Raw genomic sequence first — 20,455 nt, 5'->3', positions numbered from 1 at the left:
TATAAGTGATATCATATGATATTTGTCTTTCTCTGTCTGATTTACTTCACTTAGTATGATAATCTCTAAGCCCATCCATGTTGCTGCAAACGGCATTATTTCATTCTTTTCACCTCCTTGGTCAGGTTTATTCCTAAGTATTTTATACTTTTTGATGCGATTTTAAAAGGGATTGAAGAACATAGGTTTTAAATGCAATTTATTGGTTTAATTGTTACAGACTCAAATAAAAGTAAGCATATATTAGTGGGTAAATGACTGACAATCCAGGGGTCAGAGTATAGTCCCTGTTATATGATTTTTTTTGAGTAGTAAAAATAATCCAGACAGAAGATAAAATAGTGATATGTTAAAGATAAAAATAGCTACTGTTTATTGAGCACTAATTTTGTGTAAGGGGATGGGCTAAATATTTTATATATTGTATCAGACAGGGGGGAAGCTAAAATAACAATCCCTCAAATTTTAGTGGTTTAAAACCTCAAGGATTTATTATTCTCTCATGCCCCATGTCCACTTCGGGTTGATGGTGTCGGGGTGGAGAGGGCAGGGGATGCTTTACATGTCCTTACTCTGGTACTGTCTCAATCGTTACTGGCTGTTGTAGCAAAGGAAAAAGAGAACAAGAATTATGCTCTGGTTCTTAGGGTTTCTGTCCAGAAGTGACACAGGTCACAACCATTGGTTAAAACAATTTACTTGGCCATACCTAACTTTGAAGGGTCAATGAGGTATAGTCCCGTAGTATTTTGTATGGCGGATATTTTATAACCAAGACACCCGAGGCTCAGGGAAATTAAAAAAACTTGCTCAAGTCACACAGCTAGAGAAAGATGTTATTGTCTGTCTAACATCAAAACCTGACTACTTAACCTCTACACATGGCTTTTCTCTGACACTTAATAAAGGATGATGGAAATGATTTAAAATTTCCAAAATAATTCAGCAAGGTCCTGTACCAAAGTATTGTAACAAATTCAGTTACCGTGTGATTGAGGGCAGAGCTTTGTGATACAATGTTGTAAAGACAGAAAACCAAAGGCATGAATAAATAGAGGTGTTTATAAATTGGAGAAGTGAAGTTAATGTTGAACTGGTTTTACTGATGCTTTTAAATGATCTCTATTCTGTTAAGTCTCTAAGTTGCAAGATAATACAAGTACTCTGAGTTTTAAGTGTCCTGAGTGGATAAAGATAAATTATAAGAAGAGCAATCAGAAAATTTTCTGATAAGCTTTAATGTAAGCAAACAACCAGTTAAGCAGTTGGGGGTAAATATTAATAATCCTGACGTGATCAGTTATAACTCAGGAAATTAGATGAAGAAGTTTACTCAGTGTGATGCTGTGGCTCAGAAGAATTTAAAAGAATCTTAATGTTCCCTTTGGATTAAGAATAATATAGGAAATATCAATTAGATAATTGCATTAGGCTGTGAATAACTGAGACATGAAAAATAGTGGCTTAACATCTAAGGATGTATTCTCTTAAGATCCTTCAGTGTTTCTACACCATCATGGTTTCCATCTTCAAGGCCACCTTATAACCCAAGATGCTACAGAAGCATCTCTGTTGCAGCCAATTGACTGAATCAACTGCCTTGAAACTGACATCAAGGATATTTCATACACTGTGTCCCTTTGTGACTCACAGTGTAGAATTTAATCACATCAGCTGCAAGGCAGGCTGGGAAATGTGGTTTTAAACCTGAGTGGTGATGCACACAGCTTGCAACTGGGGTTCTGTGCCTAAGGATGAAAAAAAAGTGTATTGAGGGGCAGCCAGTAATGTTTGTATTCCCAGCACCTAGCAAGTTATCTGGCCTATTGACAGTGTCCAGTAAATGCTCAGGGACTGAAGGTTTCTTCATGCACGTTCCTAAAATAACTGCCTCCTCTTTGCCTTACTTGCCTTTGAACCCTCTAACCTTTCCCTTGGGACTTTTTGTTCTGACCTGTCCTCAGACTTTTGCTACTTATTAGGTTCCTTTCCATCTCTACTTTTGTCCTTTTCAATGTTTTTCTCAACATTCCTGTCTTTATTTCCCTTCATCCCCATGTTTTTTTTTTAAATGATACTTTGTCAACCACAGAACTCTATAATTCTCACTGCAAAGGATAATTGAAGAGATGAAATAAAAATTACCTAAGTAAACTGATGAATTTTCCTTCTCTTTCGATAACATATTTTAGATCATAATTACCCCAGTATTTACTCAGTTTTCTTTTCTATTTCCTTTTCTATTTTCTTAATAAATAGATACACAGATACTTAATTTTTGCTATACAGAGTGGTGTGTGTGTGTGTGTGCATGTGTGTGACTTTATTAGTATAACAAAAATGGAAATAGGTAAGAGGGAGTGATGTGACATTAATAAATGTGGATAGTCCAGTACACATTTTTGTGAAAATAGGGACATTTTATGAATCTAATGTTTTTCAATACCCTCTTAGAATCTGACTTAGGGATTTGAAATGTATTTGTATTCATGAAATGAAAATTATATCAACAATTAAAATTAAATAATTTTAATTTTTAGAACCCTGGATATGCTGGGCGCCAGGAACTACCAGAGAACTTAAAAATTCAATTTAGAACTGTTGCTATGATGGTTCCTGATAGACAGGTATGCATCAGGATTTAAAAGCATAATACAGTTTATGTTCTTTACCTGTTTTTCACTAAAGTTGAAAAATCTCACTGTATTAATTTTCAGATCATTATCCGAGTTAAACTTGCAAGCTGTGGTTTTCTTGAAAATGTTATCTTGGCTCAAAAGTTTTATGTACTTTACAAACTCTGTGAAGAGCAACTTACTAAACAGGTAACTTTGTATATCTATTTTCCCCCTAGCAGAAAACTTGTTTTTTAACTTTGCAATTTTACCTTGATACATGCTAATTAGGGAGTTAAAAAATTCCTTAACTCTTTTCTAAAGCATATTTATAATTAATTTGACCTATTAATTACATATTTTTATTTTATTTTATTTTTTTAAAATATTTATTTATTTATTTTTGGCTGCACTGGGCCTTCGTTGCTGTGCGCCGGTTTTCTCTAGTTGTGGCGAGCAGGGGCTACTTTTCATTGTGGTGCACAGGCTTCTCATTGCGGTGGCTTCTCTTGTTGTGGAGCACGGGTTCTAGGGTGCGTGGGCTTCAATAGTTGTGTCTCACGGGCTTAGTTGCTCTGCGGTATGTGGGATCTTCCCAGACCAGGGCTCGAACCCATGTCCCCTGCATTGGCAGGCGGATTCTCAACCACTGCGCCACCAGGGAAGACCCCTAATTACGTATTTTTAAAACTTTCTTAATTTGAAATAATTATAGATTCACAGGAAGTTGCAAAGAAGTGTACAAGAGGTCCTGTGCACTCTTCACCCTGCTTCTTGCAGTGTTGACATCTTATAACTATAGTACAGTAACAAAACCAGAAGATCGACATTGGTACAATAAACAGAAATTACTAAGACTTCACCAATTTTTCATGCGCTTGTGTGTGTGTGTGTTTGTGTGTGTGTAGTCCTATGCAAACGTGTAGATTCATGTAACCACCACCACAGCCAACATACACAACTGTTTATCACCACAAGGTTCCCTCCTGCTACCCCTTTATAGCTACACTCACCTCTCTCCCAAATCCGTATAGCCCCTTGTAGCCCTAATCTTTTCTACATCTCTATAATTTTGTTATTTCAAGAATATTACATAAAGGGAATCACATAATATGTAACCTGTTGGTCATGCATTTTAAATGGTTGCCATTCAGACTATCAGACTGTATTGTTCTCAAAAGATATTTAAGGTGTGAACACTGTATCATACAGCTTGATCTTTCCAGAGGAGTGATCATTTTTCAGTCAAAGGAAAGGCGGGAGAATTGAGCTAATAAAACTTTGCCACTCAGCCACTCCAAAACTATAGTGTATAAGTATCAGAATATCTACCTATATGTAATACATAGTGAGTCTACATGTAGAATTTTTCAATTGAATAATCTTTTTTCTTTCTTTTCTCATCTTAGGTTCATTATGACTTTGGGTTGAGAAATATTCTATCTGTACTGAGGACACTTGGATCTCAAAAAAGAGCCAGACCAGAAGATAGTGAATTAAGCACCGTCATGAGAGGACTAAGAGATATGAACCTTTCTAAATTGGTATCTTTCTTCTCTGAATTAATTTCTCTTTCAGGACTTTGACCTGGCTGACAAGTGGGGGTTGGCTCATGTGAAGCTGTTAACGTTAAAAAGTGCAGGGAAGTGGGACTTCCCTGGCAGTCCAGTGGTTAGGCCTCCACGCTTCCACTGCAGGGGGCACAGGTTCAGTCCCTGGTTGGGGAACTAAGATGCCACATGCTGTGTGGGCGCAGAAAGAAAAAAAAAATGCAGTGAAGTTACCACTGAGCTGAGCTTTCAGAGGAAGGCAACCCCCCTCCCCCGCAAAAAAACGCCATGGCTTTGTATGACCCACATGGGCTGCAAGTGCATCCTTTTATCAGTTGTGTACCATGAAACAGGCTTCATCAGTGGGCTCCAGCCCCCAAATGTCAGTCCATTATTCATAATGTAACACAGATTCTAAATATGAAAATATGGATTCATAGGGAACCATGAAAGCTTTTTTTGCTTTCTGTGTATGTGACTAGCTTAGCTATGTCTCTCCCAAAACACCAACACCATTTCTGTTTTCCAAATGTGCATTAAAAGTTTGCTGTAGGGCTTCCCTGGTGGCACAGTGGTTGAGAGTCCGCCTGCCGATGCAGGGGACGCAGGTTCATGCCCCAGTCTGGGAAGATCCCACATGCCGTGGAGCAGCTGGGCCCGTGAGCCATGGCCGCTGAGCCTGCACGTCCGGAGCCTATGCTCCGCAATGGGAGAGACCACAGCAGTGAGAGGCCTGCATACCGCAAAAAAAAAAAAAAAAAAAAAAAAGAAAGTTTGCTGTAGAGATTATAATAATTATTTCACCGATTTCATGCTTGTCACAATTACAGCCAAGCTGTTTTAAACTGGTTGACGGACAGGTTCATGTGGCTTTTATTCAGGGGCTTCTATATGCTATGTATCATGTCCATGCCCTAGGAGTACAAGGTTGAGAAAGAAATGGATCTTAGGGGCTCGCATTCTAGTTACAAAACTAACAACTAACATCTGTGTAGTTCATGACTATTACAAAACCTATTCAGGGGTGTTGTCTTGTTTGAGTCTTACAGCCACTCCGGGGGATATGGGTGGCTATCGTGCTTATTGCCATTCTCCTTATGGGAGAGGCGCGTGTGTAGGACTCACCCATAATCACAGTCAGTTGATAAGCTGGAACAAAAGTCCACGAGACTTTCTGATGCTAAACCCTCTGCTCCCTCCAGAGTGTAGCTCACTGCCTCCATTAATAATGGTACTCCTGAAACTTCTAGACGAGAGTTCCAGAAAGTATCCAGAGACCCTCCCCCACCAGAGAATAGGAAAAATTCAGAGGGGGTCAGCAGTTGGGCATGGGGTGATCTCGGTATTAAAGATGTGGTAAATAAGGATTGGAGTCCATTTACTCCAACCTGCTGCTTTCGAGAGAGGCAGAACGCTGCTCTGATGCAGTTTTCCAGCCAGTGTTGGATGAGCCAGACATGCAGGGTTACAGATCTTTTCCTAATTTAAGTGAAGTATTAATACTCTCTTCTCATGGGATTGGGACTATTACTTGCATGTTTTTAAGGTTAGTGCATATACCTGTCTGTGGGAAGCAGAACATTCATAGGACAAAGAAATGAGATCAGACCTTGGAGCAGTAGACTGGAGAAGACCTTGAATGCCAGGGAACTTTGGGTGCAATGCTGTAGGTAATGTGGATTCCGTGGTGGTGTTTGGGAGAAAGTACTAGAGCATATACATGTGGCTAGGAGAGTAATAAAATGGTTCTTTGGGCATGAAGTGATAAGTGCTGTGAGCTTCTGCTACAAGCTTCATTGTTGACTGAATGAGTAAATTTGTTCTCTGCCACCTTAGGTTGATGAAGATGAACCCCTGTTCCTCAGCTTAATCAATGACCTGTTTCCAGGATTACAACTAGATAGTAATACTTACGTGGAACTGCAAGCTGCAGTAGCCAACCAGGTTCGACTGGAAGGTTTGATTAACCACCCACCCTGGAATCTCAAACTTGTGCAGGTAAAACATTTTTAATCTGTTATCAGTATGATGCTCAGTGGGTGTTGTTAAAGATTGTCATTTGAAGAGAAGAACTTGTGAAATTAGTCTTACTTAATGTAAACGTTGAAACTAAATTAAAACACATCATTGCAAGAAGAGTCCTCAGTGAGAGGTGTTGGTCCCAGAGATGTTAGCGTGGATTTATACTAATCAAGCAGTTACTGAAGTTACTTACACCTGATGAGGTTAGGTTAGGTAGTAACCAGAATCTCGAGAACAGTTGGGAAGGGATAGTAGCTTATAAAAATGCAGGGAGATGGAATGACCCAGCTGGCTCTTGTGCCAGTTGGGCAGCATCTCCCATAGCTGGGGGCCTTCATAGGGCATGGAGCCTGAGGAGTCTGGGGGTGGTACTTTGCTCCTGCTTTGTGTGTGGGCATGTTCACACCTAAACTCAACCCTTTGCCTGTGTCTCTTGGTGTGTTTCTGTCCATCACATTTCATCCTTGTGACAACCTACCAATGATTTTACCAAGCAGAGCCAAGAAGCCATAGCAGAGATGCTGAATTAAATCACCATGAGCTTGATGCTTTGGGGGTATTTTCCAGGGCTTTTGGAAAATGAAGGTGCCGAAATTGTGGAGAGTTAAAAACTGCATTTGAAAAAGAGCGATTCTTTTTTTAACTTACTCTTCTTGCCACATTGTAAGCAGTTCAAGTGTATGAAACAAATCCAAATCTTACAAGGAAATATATAGGGAAGACAATCAAAGTATTTTTCATCATCTATGTTTTGGAAACCATTAAACATTTTTTTTTAAATTTCTGGGAAAACATCATTTTACATGTGATATGTATACAGTATATTGAGTACTGAAATCTTAGTCACCTCAGTCGGTGGGGCACTAGAATATTGTGTTTTTATTTAATGTCAAACACATTACTGTTGAGTATAATATGGCCAGTACCTCTGCTGCTTTTAAACTATGGATTACAGAGGTAATACATTTCTACCTAAAATGTGAGGCGAATAACTCAAATTTTACCTCTGATCAGTTGTGAGACCTTTGAATTGTTATTTTTATTAAAAGAAAAGATAGGTTATTGTAATAGACACTGTCCATGTTCTTATTATGTCTTCTTGAATCTTTTACCATATCCATGCGCCCCTTCCCCCGCTTCTAGAACTGTGATTCCAATCCCACATATATATACCACTCTCTGCAGGAGGGTTCACCAACCCCACATTTTTTGACAGGCACAAAGCGCAGGCAGTGCATGGGAGTTTATTTTTCCCTGCTCCCAAAACAACCTTCTTTAGTTAAGGACTTGTGGGTGATGCAGTAGGAAAGTCAAGCTCTCCTGCTTCCAGATGGAACAAACACAGAGGTGTAACTTATGTTCCAAAGTGCCCCTCAGGGCCAGTCTTGTCTCCCTGCTACAGGATTTTGTCCTCAATCACACCTTGTTTGACCTCTCCCCATTTTGTCCTGCTTCTCTTACTCCATTAAAAGTTTCCCTGGTGAACACTCGCTTGCACAGGAATCCTCACCTCGAGCTGTGCTTCTGGGGAACCAGAAGGCTGGTGTGTGTTTAACTTGGGTCTTGGCTGAGTTGGTTTGTATTGCTGCTTCCCACCACCTGGGGGCAATATCACCACACAAACTGCTCCTTATGCATCAGCAAACTAAAATCACAAGGAACAGTAGTTTGAGACTCCAAAACTAGATCCTGAATTAATTATTTCCAAAATGTAATTAAAGTTCCACATTGTCATTACTTTATCACTTATATCATTTTATAATGTGCCGCTCATTTGCTATCCACCTCTAGTAAAACAAAAAAAAACATTTTTGGGGGGCATATTCTCTTCTTTTAAATAGTGAACAAGTTACTTTAATGAAAAGCCTATTTAAAGCTTTTAAAATTTCTGCACACAACTTCTATGAATGTCAGAAAGAGACTCATAAGTTACATTTTTCAATTGATTATCTCATTGTGTAGTTATATGAGACGTCTCTGGTACGCCATGGTTTGATGACTCTTGGGCCCAGTGGTTCTGGGAAGACAACCGTTATAACAATCCTGATGAAGGCACTAACAGAATGCGGAAGGCCTCATAGAGAAATGCGAATGAATCCAAAAGCTATTACGGCTCCTCAGATGTTTGGAAGACTGGACACAGCGACCAATGACTGGACAGATGGGATTTTTTCTACTCTGTGGAGAAAAACATTAAAAGCTAAAAAGGGTACACATAAACTCTTTTCTGGTGATCATTCTTTTCCCCTGCCAGTTTATCAATAACACAGTATTGGTTTAATTTTCTGTTTTGATTATCTGCAGGTGAAAAGTAATTTTCTGTTTCCATTATTGGCAGGTGAAAACATTTTCCTCGTTTTAGACGGCCCTGTTGATGCCATTTGGATCGAGAACTTAAATTCCGTGTTGGATGACAACAAAACCCTCACACTGGCCAATGGAGATCGCATCCCCATGGCCCCTAATTGTAAGCTTTTGTTTGAAGTCCACAATATTGAGAACGCCTCTCCGGCCACGGTTTCTAGGATGGGCATGGTCTACATCAGCAGCTCTGCTCTCAGCTGGAGGCCAATACTGCAGGTGGGGATGACAGACCCAAAGAAGCGCATTCAGTGTATTTCCACGTCTCACTCTCTTATAAACAGACTCTGTTTATTTGCTGCAGGCGTGGTTGAAGAAGCGTACTACACAGGAAGCTTCTGTATTCCTAAGTCTGTATGATAAAACATTTGAGGATATATATAGATTTATGAAACTGAACCTCAGTCCAAAAATGCAACTCTTAGAGTGCAACTATATTGTGCAAGTAAGTTTTTTTCTTTGTACATTCACGACTTAGATGTGAGATTTCCCCCCCACACACCCACACACACCACTCAGTTGCAGTTTAGAGGTATCTGAAATGGAAAATTCACGCAGTCCATCAGAATCTTTCTGTGATGTGGAAGTGAAGGCTCTGAGAAGTTTGATTCCTATTAAAGATCTTACTGACACTCTTACCGCCATCTCTTCATGAGTTTCACTTCCCAGGGCGGTATTGTCAGGGGAAGAGGAATGAATTCTTTCCCATCGTCAAGCTTAGTATAACCTTCCCAGAAAGAGTGTCCAAAAATGAGAGTAGACTAAATAAATAAAGCTGGAAGTTCTACAGAAAAGCACAACAAGGAGCTGGCAAGCAGGAAAATTTGGGTGGCAGTCTTTGCAAATTTACTATATATATTAGATAGGGAAAACCTTTGAACAATTCTCCAAGTATTTTGTAGAATTATGTTTTTCCCCCTCTTCTCAGTTTTTCTTATTAGTCTTTGGAAGAAACAGAACTAATCATAGATTTTTCAGAGGCTCTCCTGATTCTAGTCCATAGGTGATCTCTCATTATCCCATTCTAGTGCTTTGATTTTCTCTTAGTGTGAGGGATGTCAGTCAGAGAGGGTGGGTAGCTTAGAACTGATACATGAGGCCCAAACGTAAGTGCAAATCTTATCTTGAAATAATTTTCTTATGAAAGGCAAAGGATGTCTTACTATAGATGCATTTCTTTCTGATGCCATATGGGGTTTGGCACACTTTTTATTAAAGGGGCAAGTAAGTGTTTTAGACTTTGCACAACTTTCTGTCTCAGCCCCTCAGCTCTGCAGTTGCATTGCAAAAGCAGCCAGACACAATGAACTGGTGTGACTGTGTTTCAGTAAAACTTTATTTGCCAAACAGGTGGCTGGCCCCTGGGGCACAATTTGCTGAGCCTTACAACATGTTAAAATAAATAAAATCTTTGATCTATGAAATTTGGAATACCCAAACTTTAGAAACAGAAGCTACCTTAGGAAACATCTAGTCTAGGCCTTTTGCTTTTTAGATCAGGAAACTGAGAGTCAGAGATGTTAGTGGCATGAGACGGGATACCTCCAGATTCCCAGTGTGGTGTCCTTTCTGCTAGATCATGCAGTCTGCCTAAAGCAGAATGGCCTTTCTACTAAATGCTGCTAGCTGTAGGACACTGATCAAGCAATATCTGGAGATATATTTGTTTTCTTCTCTCTTTCTCTCCTTTTAAATTTATTATTGTTTTTAAATGTTTATTTAAAATATCTAAATACAAAACTTTATTTTATTGTATTTTAAATATTTTCAGTCTCTCAATCTTCTGGAAGGTTTAATTCCCTCCAAAGAAGAAGGTGGCATTTCATGTGTCGAACATCTTCATAAATTATTTGTGTTTGCTCTAATGTGGAGTTTAGGAGCCCTTCTGGAATTGGAAAGCAGAAACAAGCTTGAAGCCTTTTTACGAAATCATGAAAGCAAGTTAGACTTACCAGAAATACCTAAGGGCACAAATCAAACCATGTATGAGTTTTATGTTACTGATTATGGTAAGCACAGTGACTTATACCTGAAATAAAATGACTTTTTTTTAATGGAAAAAAGATAAACTCCGTAAACTCTTCTGTGGGGAAATATTAAACCAATCATGAATAACATAATTGCTAATACCATTTTTAAAGGTCATATATGCAAGGAACAGTAGGATTTTGCATATGGGCCAGGCTGGGAACAGTTATAGAGGCTCTTGACTTCTTCTTTTGCAGTGGTCTCAGTGAAATCTAACATAAATAAGTTAGCAACACTTCTTACAGCATCTATTTTCTCTTGCTTGAAGAGAAAGTGTAGCAGTATAGAGAACACAGATTCTTCATGTTGCAAAGCATGGTAATTCATGCTCATGACAGATCAGTCTTAGAACTTCTCTGTTGGAAATGTCAGAATAAGCAGAGAATGAACCAAGCAGATGGGATCCTACTTACACGTCGCAGACTCGGCAAAGTCCAGCGCTGTCACCTCAGCCCCCTAGCCTCCTGTGTGTGGTAGGGCCCAGCTCACCTCTCCCTAAAAGAAACTAACAATTAAATGCACCCTTAAATCTAGCTATGAATTCTCTTAGAATCTAGAGCCAATCCAAAGATGGTTCTTTGAAAAGCTCGATAAAATTCGTAAATCTCTTACCAGAGATATCAGGGGAAAAAAAGAGAAGACATAAATTACCATGATTCAGAATGAAAGAGGGAACATTACTACAAACCCTAAAGACATTAAAAAATAAGAAGTGAATATTAGAAACAATGTTATGAAAATACATTTGACAATGTAGATGAAATGGATAAATTCTCTGAAAGACACAAACGACCAAACCTCATCAAGAAGAAATAGATATCCTAAATATCCCTATATCTACTAAAATTTTTTGATTTATAGTTAAAAACCTTCCCACAGAGAAAACTGCAGGCCCAGGTGACTTCACTGGTGAAGTACATCAAATTCTTAAGGAAGAAATAATACCAATTCATTCTGCATAAACTGTTCCAAAATATAGAAAATGTAAGGAAGAAACACTTCCCATCCCACTTTATAAGGGTTTGTAAGTGTTGTCCTGATACCCAAAACAGAGAAAGACATTACAAGAAAAGAAAACTATAGGCCATTATCCCTCAGGAATATTGACACACATTTCTCTTTTTTTTATTTTTTATTTTATTTTTTTTTATTATTATTATTTTTTTTGCTTTATAACAAATTTAATCAGTTATACATATACATATGTTCCCATATCCCCTCCCTTTTGCGTCTGCCTCCCACCCTCCCTATCCCACCCCTCCAGGCGGTCACAAAGCACCGAGCTGATCTCCCTGTGCTATACGGCTGCTTCCCACTAGCTATCTACCTTATGTTTGGTAGTGTATATATGTCCATGCCGCTCTTTCACTTTGTCACAGCTTACCCTTCCCCCTCCCCATATCCTCAAGTCCATTCTCTAGTAGGTCTTGACACACATTTCTTAATACAATTTTAACAAATGAAATTCAATAGTATATAAAAGGATAACATATTGAGTTCCAGTGGGTATTTATTCTAGGGATGGAAGGTTGCATTAACATTTAAAAACCAGTCAATGTAATTCACTATATTAATAGACTAAAAACCAAACAAATTATATAGTCCTCTAAATCCATGCAGAAAGAGCACTTGGGGACTTCCCTGGTGGTCCAGTGGTAAGACTCTGTGCTCCCAGTGCAGGGGGCCTGGGTTCGATCCTTGGTTGGGGAACTAGATCCCACATGCCTGTCACAACTAAGAGTCCACATGCCACAACTAAGAGTCTGTGTGTTGCAACTAAGAAGTTCGCATGCCACAATGAAGATCCCACGTGCCGCAACTAAGACCTGGCATGGCCTAATTAATTAATTAATTAATTTTAAAAAAGCATTTGATGAAATTTAACGTCCTTCCATGAAAAACAGTACACTAGGAATAGAAACTTTATCATTCTGATAAAGAATATCTGCAAAAAATCTAACATTATACTTAATGGTGAAAGACTGAATACTTTCTTCCCAAGATCAGGAACAAGACAAGAATATTCCTTTCTCACCACTTCTATTAGACGTTGTACTAGAGGTTCTAGCCAGTGCAATAAGACAGTAATAAATAAACATGAACAAACAAATGAAATACCTATAGATTGGAAAAGAACAAGTAAATCTCTCTTTATTTGCAGATAATATAACCATCCTTGAAAAAATTAGAACTAGTAAATGAGTTTATCAAGGTCACAGAATGAAAGAATATATAATAATAATTTGTATTTCTACACGCTCACAACAAATTGGAAATTGAAATTTTAATATACCATTTAAAATAGCATTCAAAAAATGAAATATATAGGGATAAATTTAACAAAATATGTGTAAGATATGTGTACTGAAAACCCCAAAATTGCTGAGAGAAATTAAATAAGTCCTAAATAAATGGAAAGCTAAATCACATTTACAAATCAGAAAACTCAGTATTGTTAAGATGTTATTTCTCTCCAAATTGATCTGTAGATTCTGTGCAATCATAGTGAAAATTCCAATAGACTTTTTTTGGTTGAAATTTATAACAATTATAAAATTTTATGGAAATGCAAAGGATTTAGAATAACCAAATCAATTTTAATTTTTTTTTTTTTTTTGCGGTACGTGGACCTCTCACTGTTGTGGCCTCTCCCATTGCGGAGCATAAGCTCCGGACGCACAGGCTCAGCAGCCATGGCTCACGGGCCTAGCCGCTCCGCAGCATGTGGTATCTTCCCAGACCGGGGCACAAACCCATGTCCCCTGCATCAGCAGGCGGACTCTCAACCACTGCACCACCAGGGAAGCCCCCAAATCAATTTTTGAAAAACAAAGTTGGAGCACTCATACATCCTGATTTCATTAAAATTAAAATTAAAATCTATTTGAAAGTCACTATGAAAATAAAATTCCCATTCCAGCCACAGAATGGGAAGAAATGTTTGAAAAATATATATCTGATAAAAGAATTTTATCCAGAGTACATAAAGAACTCTTGCAATTCAATAATAACAAGTGGACAGCCAATCCAAATTTCTTAAATAGGCAATAATTTTAAATAGATGCTACACCAAAGAAGATTTATGAATGGTGAAAAAAGCACATGAAAAAATATTCAACATGATTGGTCATCAGGGAAATGCAAATCATTACACAGCCACTAGAATGACTAAATTCTAACTAATTTAATGGCTAAAATTAAAAGGTTAATAATACCAAATATTAGAGAGAATGTGGAAAAAGTGGAGCTCTCACATCCAATAGTATATCCACTTTGCTAACTACACAATGGTACACAATATACAGCCACTTTGAAAAACACTTTGGTAGTTTCTTAGAAGTTAAACATGCACTTAACCATAGAACTCCGTAATTTGCAAGGAAAGTAGAAATTGAGGTTATTCCCCCAATGATGAATGTTTGCTTTGCTACTATCAAATGTGTGCTCCTCTGCTCTCTTTCCATGCATTCTTTATACACAGTAACTTTTTGGGTACAATTCTGAATCATGGTATCTTTTGGAAGATCTTTAAAATGGCAGTTAAATTCAAGAATGCAATACCAACAATGCAGGTCATTCAATTTAAATGGCAAAAGTATGAACATCTCTCATCAAGTTTGCATAGCAGCGATTCTGACATAATAGATTGAAAGGAGCATTCCAGAGATGATAAAATGTAAATAAAATATTTTTCTTAGAATTGATGAAATGCACTTACAATAATTATTATAACAATAATATCAGTCAGTAAATTAGCAGTGACTATAAGTCAGGAATTTGGGCACTCTATTAACACTAGTTTTAGGGCCAGGTTTATGTTTTCCCATTTCTCATGGCAAACATCCTATGTCCAGTAATCTACAATCCCTTTTTTGGTCTTTCCCATCCTTTTAGTTAGTGTGGTTTTCCTACTAGATACTAAACATGTCATTGGTTGTAATTCCATTTCAGACCAAGATCTCTCTAGATAAATAATTAGCAATTTAAAGCTGACTTTGTAAAGAGGCAAAAATAAATTTAAATTATCAAATGCCACATACATTAGATAAGCAGATGTGTTAATGTGTCTTACAAAAATGTTTTAAATATTTATATATTTCTGTTAATTGTTTATAGCACTTGTGTTTTGTATTGAGATAACTTCTGAAGAATGCCATTTTATTAAGATCAGTTTTAATTATTGTATAGGTGATTGGGAGCATTGGAGTAAGAAACTTCAGCCATATTATTATCCAACTGACAGTGTTCCGGAATATTCATCAATTTTGGTTCCAAATGTTGACAATGTTAGAACAAATTTTTTGGTAGACACCATTGCAAAACAGCATAAAGTAAGTTTGATAGTTTTGTCAGCTGAAAAAAAAATGCACAACCTAAAAGTTGAGAGTTATGTTTTATTTGGTGGACATTCTTAGGACTTCAAGCCTGGGACACAGCATCTCAGATAGCACTGAGAAAAATGTTCCAAAAAGGCAAGGTGGGTGGGGGGAAGCCAGAATATACAGAATTTTTTGCAACAGAAGACCAGGTAGTTGGAACATCAAAGAATTACTGTTAATGAAAAAAACCCCAGATATCTCAAGTTAAGGAATTTAGCACTTTTCTGGGTATGGGAAGATACAAGAGGCTGGGCTCACTGAAATCATCCCTTTGGTACGCACCTCAGCTATCTGGGGCCAGTATCCTGTGTTTTCTCTTCCTGAGTCTCCTCAGGGTGCACCGTCTGGGCGGCTGTAATGTAATGGCTTGATGGCTGCAACATCCTCATTTACTGATATGGCAGGCAATATTTTAGTTTTCAGTTTCTTAGATGATTGCAAGCCATGTAAGAAACACATCCCTTTTTACAACTATTGGTGGAAAAATTAAAGTACAAGGGGCCGGAGGTGGTGTCATTTCAGGGAAACCTGTTTGGCAAATGAACTCCAGGTCCCAAGATTCACTCCAACTCAATCTTCCCTAAAATGCTGACTTCCAGCATGCTAAGGAAAGTGGGTATCTGCTTACAAAGTCCTTCCCGTGGTTACTTGACTGCTCACCCACACTTTCTTCCAGCACTTTTGTAGCATATATTTTGCATTTAAATCTTTAATTCCACTAGGATTTATTTTGATGGAGGTCTAATCCTTAAAAGTAATCAAAAATTAATTGTATTAGTTTATAGAATGAAAGAATGGCTACTAGAACCTTAATATATTTAAAACTAAACATAACACCTTTCAACATGATTATCTTATGATTGCAGGCTGTTTTACTCACGGGGGAGCAGGGAACTGCAAAAACTGTAATGATTAAGGCCTATTTGAAAAAATATGACCCTGAAATACAGTTATCTAAAAGTCTAAACTTTTCATCTGCCACAGAACCAATGATGTTTCAGGTAAAACTCATCACTTGCTGTAGTCATTATCATATTAAATATATTAAGTGGTTGATACAATAAAATCTGTATGCAAATAAAACATTGATATATATATATAGTTGTCCCTCAGTATCCATGGGGGACTAGTGCCAGGATCCCTGCTGGTGTCAAAATCTGTGGATGCTCTAGTCCCTTACATAAAATGGGTAGTGTCTGCATATAACCTGTGCACATCCTTCCATACACTCCAAAATAATCTCTAGATTACTTACAATACCTGTACAATGTAAATTCTATGTAAAGTTGTAAATGCAATGTAAGTGTTAAGTAAATAGTTTCCAGTGTGAGGCAAATTCAGGTTTTGCTTTTTGGAACTTGCTGGAATTTTTTTTCCCAAATACTTTTGATGGAAGTTGGTTGAATCCAAGGATGTGGAAGCCATGGATATGAAGGGCTGACTGTATATATATATATATATATATGTATATATATCAAAAGAATTGGTGTTGAAGTTGGCATTCAGCTGTTTAACCTTCCTAAGGCTGACACTGAGGCCAAATCCAAATAGCATGTTTTGGCCTAATATTGAAACTGAAGCTGAACATTGGAGTGTCTTTTAATATAAATTAATGATTAATATTCCAACAACTTATTCTTTAAAGTTTGCAATATTTACTTTAATAACAATATTTATACATATTAAATAAATAAGTCAATTATATTCTACTCTGAAAAGCATGTTCATCATTTTTATAAATGGATTGAAATGTAATGCATAAGACACCATTTCCTTTTCTCTAGAGAACAATTGAAAGCTATGTGGATAAGAGGATGGGAAGCACATATGGGCCACCCGGAGGCAGAAAAATGACTATATTTATTGATGATATTAATATGCCCATGATTAATGAATGGGGAGATCAGGTAGGACTAAAATATCTCATGTAAATGGTATTTAATCAGTATTCTTAGTTATATATGAAAAAATCAATAACTGTCACTTTATTAAGCCTAGTAACAATTCTCAGTCTTTTTTGGCGTCTTGGTTATAGATGACATTCTTCCTTCTTGAAATCCCTATATGCTTTCCCCCAACACTGCCTTCTGCCTCTCTGGCTGCTTGATTTCAATGTGCTTTCTGGCTTCTTTCTTCCTTTCCCCAGGGTTTTATCTTTGTTCTCTTATTTCCCACTCTATATACTCTCTCCCAGGAGTACCTGATGTTTAGAAAACACTTTTTTTTTTTTTTTGGCTGTGCCGCACGGTATGCGGGATCTTAGTTCCCTCACCAGGGATTGAACCCGTGCCCCTGCAGTAGAAGCACAGAGTCCTGACCACTGGACCACCAGGGAATTCTCAGAAAACAATTCTGAAAAAAACCTGAAACTCTGTCATGCACCACTGTCCTACTTGTGATCGTCTGTCATCCCCAGACTCACTCCCCTTAGAGGACCTCACAGTTGCTGCCAGGGTTCTGCCTGTTCCTGGTGGGATCCCCAACATGTCCTCCCACCACCATCTACTGGCTCATCAACACCATCCATCTAGAGCCCACCAGGACCCGTCACATCTCTTCCACCCTTTATCCTGGTTCACCTCAGCCATCACCAGGATGTCAGGACTCCCGGGTCTGTCCATGCTCATCCTGATGCTAATCCCCATCAGTTCTGCTTGGCCCTTGTCTGGCCTCATCTCCTACTTTCCCCACTCCTGAAAACTTTCTATGTGCCCTTGGCAGCCATGGTTCATCCACAAAATCCCCTGTAAATTCAGCTTCCTCTCTGAGCTTTTCCCTCACCTTCTTGCTCTAATGGAAACCCAGGATGCTGCTTTCCCTGTAGACTTCTCACCTGTAGGTGAGGGAGATGTCCTTCTCCGTTCTCATTGCCCTCTTCCCTGAAAACCTATCACTCTGACCTCACACCCACATGTTGTTGCAGTCATCTTGGACCCTTGGGTCACACCCGTCCCTCCCCGAAGATTTCAGTCCCCGGATGACTGTTACTCTCTCCAGGGCTGTCCCAGTCTCCAGGGCCAGCTTCATGGTGTGCACAGTGTGCCATTGCAGAGGGATTCACACTTCAGAGGAACTTGCGCGTGGTTTAATGCTCTGCTGTCACTGTCTTGAAATTCCTAATAATGATTTTTGAGTAAAGACACTTGAATTTTCATTTTGTCCTGAGCCTCACAAATTATGCAGCCAGTGCTGCTTGTCATAATTCTCAGTGATGCCAAACAATATCTACATACATGATCTTGACCTCTTAGTTCCTTGACCTCAACTCCTCCAATGATCATGTCTTCCACTCCGTCTGAAATTACTCATTCATGCAGTCGTACCCTACACCTTGTCATTATCAGTAACTGTGATCCCTTCCTTATCTCAATTTCAAGCATTTTATTCTCTGATCACCATGTCCACACTCTGTAGCTCATTCCCTCTACTACCCAGACTACAGATGGAGCTACCAGCCATCGTTCCTACCATCATTAAATTCTCCTTCATTTCTTCTCATTTCCTCACTTCCTTCCTTTCCAGCTAAAATTCCATAATCCATCATTATAATCACAGTAGCATGCACCCTCTACTCATCTGTGAAAGCCTTAACCACATTAAATCCTTGTTAAGCCTCTTTGCTCACCAGCTACCTGCACCTATACAGCCAAACTTGGCTGGAGAAAAACACACAATACTGCTTAAAATCACTTTAAAATCATGATTATGGACCTCAACTGAGCTCATAATACTACCCAGCAATTATACTGCATGTTTTGTGTTATATATCTTTATCCTGTCTATTCCTATCCTACATTTACATTCAGGTTCCTTTCATACCGCCTTTTTCTCAGACCTTGGACACCTTCATTTCCTTGCCCTCAGCTGAGCGTGAAGTGCTACAGCCTTCTTCCTATTCCACTGAGGACATTGATTTTTTTTTCCTTTTCTTACTATCCATTTACTGCAGTCAATTTCTGTGTTCTAGTGGTTACCCTAGACAGTACATCCTACATACATAATCAAAAATAAAGATAATCTAATACTTCTTTCCCATTTTGTATATCCAGTGACCTTTGAACACTTTAATTTCCTTTATCTTTCTCCTGATTTATAATTTTATTGTTGCCTTGTATTTTAAGTCTATGCCTCTATTTTTATTTTTTATTAACATAAATTATATTATTCACCTTTATATTATGTTATGCCAGTTTTATTTATTTTTTTAAATTTTTTTATTGGACTATAGTTGATTTACAATGTTGTGTTAGTTTCAGGTGTACAGCAAAGTGAATCAGTTATACATATACATATATCCACTCTTCTTTATATTCTTATCCCATAGAGGTCGTTACAGAGTATTGAGTAGAGTTCCCTGTGCTATACAGTAGGTCCTTATTAGTTATCTATTTTATGTATAGTAGTATGTATATGTCAATCCCAATCTCCCAATTTATCCCTCCCTGCATTTCCCCACTGGTAACTATAAGTTTGTCTTCTACGTCTGTGACTCTATTTCTGTTTTGTAAATAAGTTCATTTGTATCATTTTTTAAGATTCTGCATATAAGCGATATCATGATATTTGTCTTTCTCTGTCTGACTTACTTCACTCAGTATGACACCTCTCGGTCCATACGTGTTACTGCAAATGGCATCATTTTGTTCTCTTTTATGGCTGAGTAATATTCCATTGTATATATGTACCACATCTTCTTTATCCATTCCTCTGCTGATGGACAGTTAGGTTGCTTCCATGTCCTGGCTATTGTAAATAGTGCTGCAATAAACATTGGGGTGCATGTGTCTTTTCAAATTATGGTTTTCTTCAGATATATGCCCAGGAGTGGGGTTGCAGGATCATATGATAGCTCTATTTTTAGTGTTTTAAGGAACCTCCATACTGTTCTCCATAGTGGCTGTACCAATTTACATTCCCACCGACAGTGTAGGAGGGTTCCCCTTTTCTCCACACCCTCTCCAGCATTTATTGTTTGTAGATTTTTTTTTGAGGATGGCCATTCTGACCAGTGTGAGGTGATACCTCATTGTAGTTTTGATTTGCATTTCTCTAATAATCAGTGATGTTGAGCATCTTTTCATGTGCTTTTTGGTCATCTATATCTATTTTTAAAGTGAACTCCCATGAGGCATTATTTTTTACTGTTTTATATATTCACTCTTTGTTTGCATTACACACTTATTTACCACTTTTTTTTTACTCTTTATTCATTCTTAGAACTTCCTTAGGAGAAAATCTTTTAGTGACAAACCCTTAGTTTTTTTGTTTGTTTGTTTGGTCTGCAGAAGTCTTTATTTCATCCTCTTTATTTGAAAGACGTTGCTGGATAGAAAAATGTAGGTTGGCAGTTATTTTCTTTCATCACTTTAAATATATGATTCCTGTCTTCTGTTTTCCTTGTTGCGGTTGAGAAGTCAACTACCACTTAGTCATTGCACCTCTGAAATTAATCTGCTTTTTCTCACTTGTTGCCTTACTTTCCTGTAACTTTTTCTTTTTC

At 38.0% G+C, this 20,455-nt stretch overlaps 1 protein-coding gene across 1 annotated transcript in view; it reads left to right on the top strand.

Moving 5' to 3' along the window:
• DNAH8 (dynein axonemal heavy chain 8) overlaps positions 1–20,455 on the top strand; it is a 337,542-nt gene that overhangs the window by 159,584 nt on the left and 157,503 nt on the right. The window contains exons 46-56 of the mRNA XM_060111640.1: positions 2,541–2,627; positions 2,718–2,825; positions 4,025–4,159; positions 6,002–6,163; positions 8,150–8,396; positions 8,526–8,767; positions 8,853–8,993; positions 10,320–10,557; positions 14,765–14,907; positions 15,822–15,956; positions 16,740–16,862. Of these exons, the coding sequence (XP_059967623.1) occupies positions 2,541–2,627; positions 2,718–2,825; positions 4,025–4,159; positions 6,002–6,163; positions 8,150–8,396; positions 8,526–8,767; positions 8,853–8,993; positions 10,320–10,557; positions 14,765–14,907; positions 15,822–15,956; positions 16,740–16,862 (1,761 nt within the window). The remainder of the gene's footprint in view (positions 1–2,540; positions 2,628–2,717; positions 2,826–4,024; positions 4,160–6,001; positions 6,164–8,149; positions 8,397–8,525; positions 8,768–8,852; positions 8,994–10,319; positions 10,558–14,764; positions 14,908–15,821; positions 15,957–16,739; positions 16,863–20,455) is intronic.

The sequence above is a fragment of the Mesoplodon densirostris genome, chromosome 10, assembly GCF_025265405.1.
Source record: "Mesoplodon densirostris isolate mMesDen1 chromosome 10, mMesDen1 primary haplotype, whole genome shotgun sequence".
NCBI classification, from domain to species: Eukaryota; Metazoa; Chordata; class Mammalia; order Artiodactyla; family Ziphiidae; genus Mesoplodon; species Mesoplodon densirostris.
Note: the sequence above shows the minus strand (reverse complement) of the source record. Positions and strands in the feature narration are given on the sequence as shown.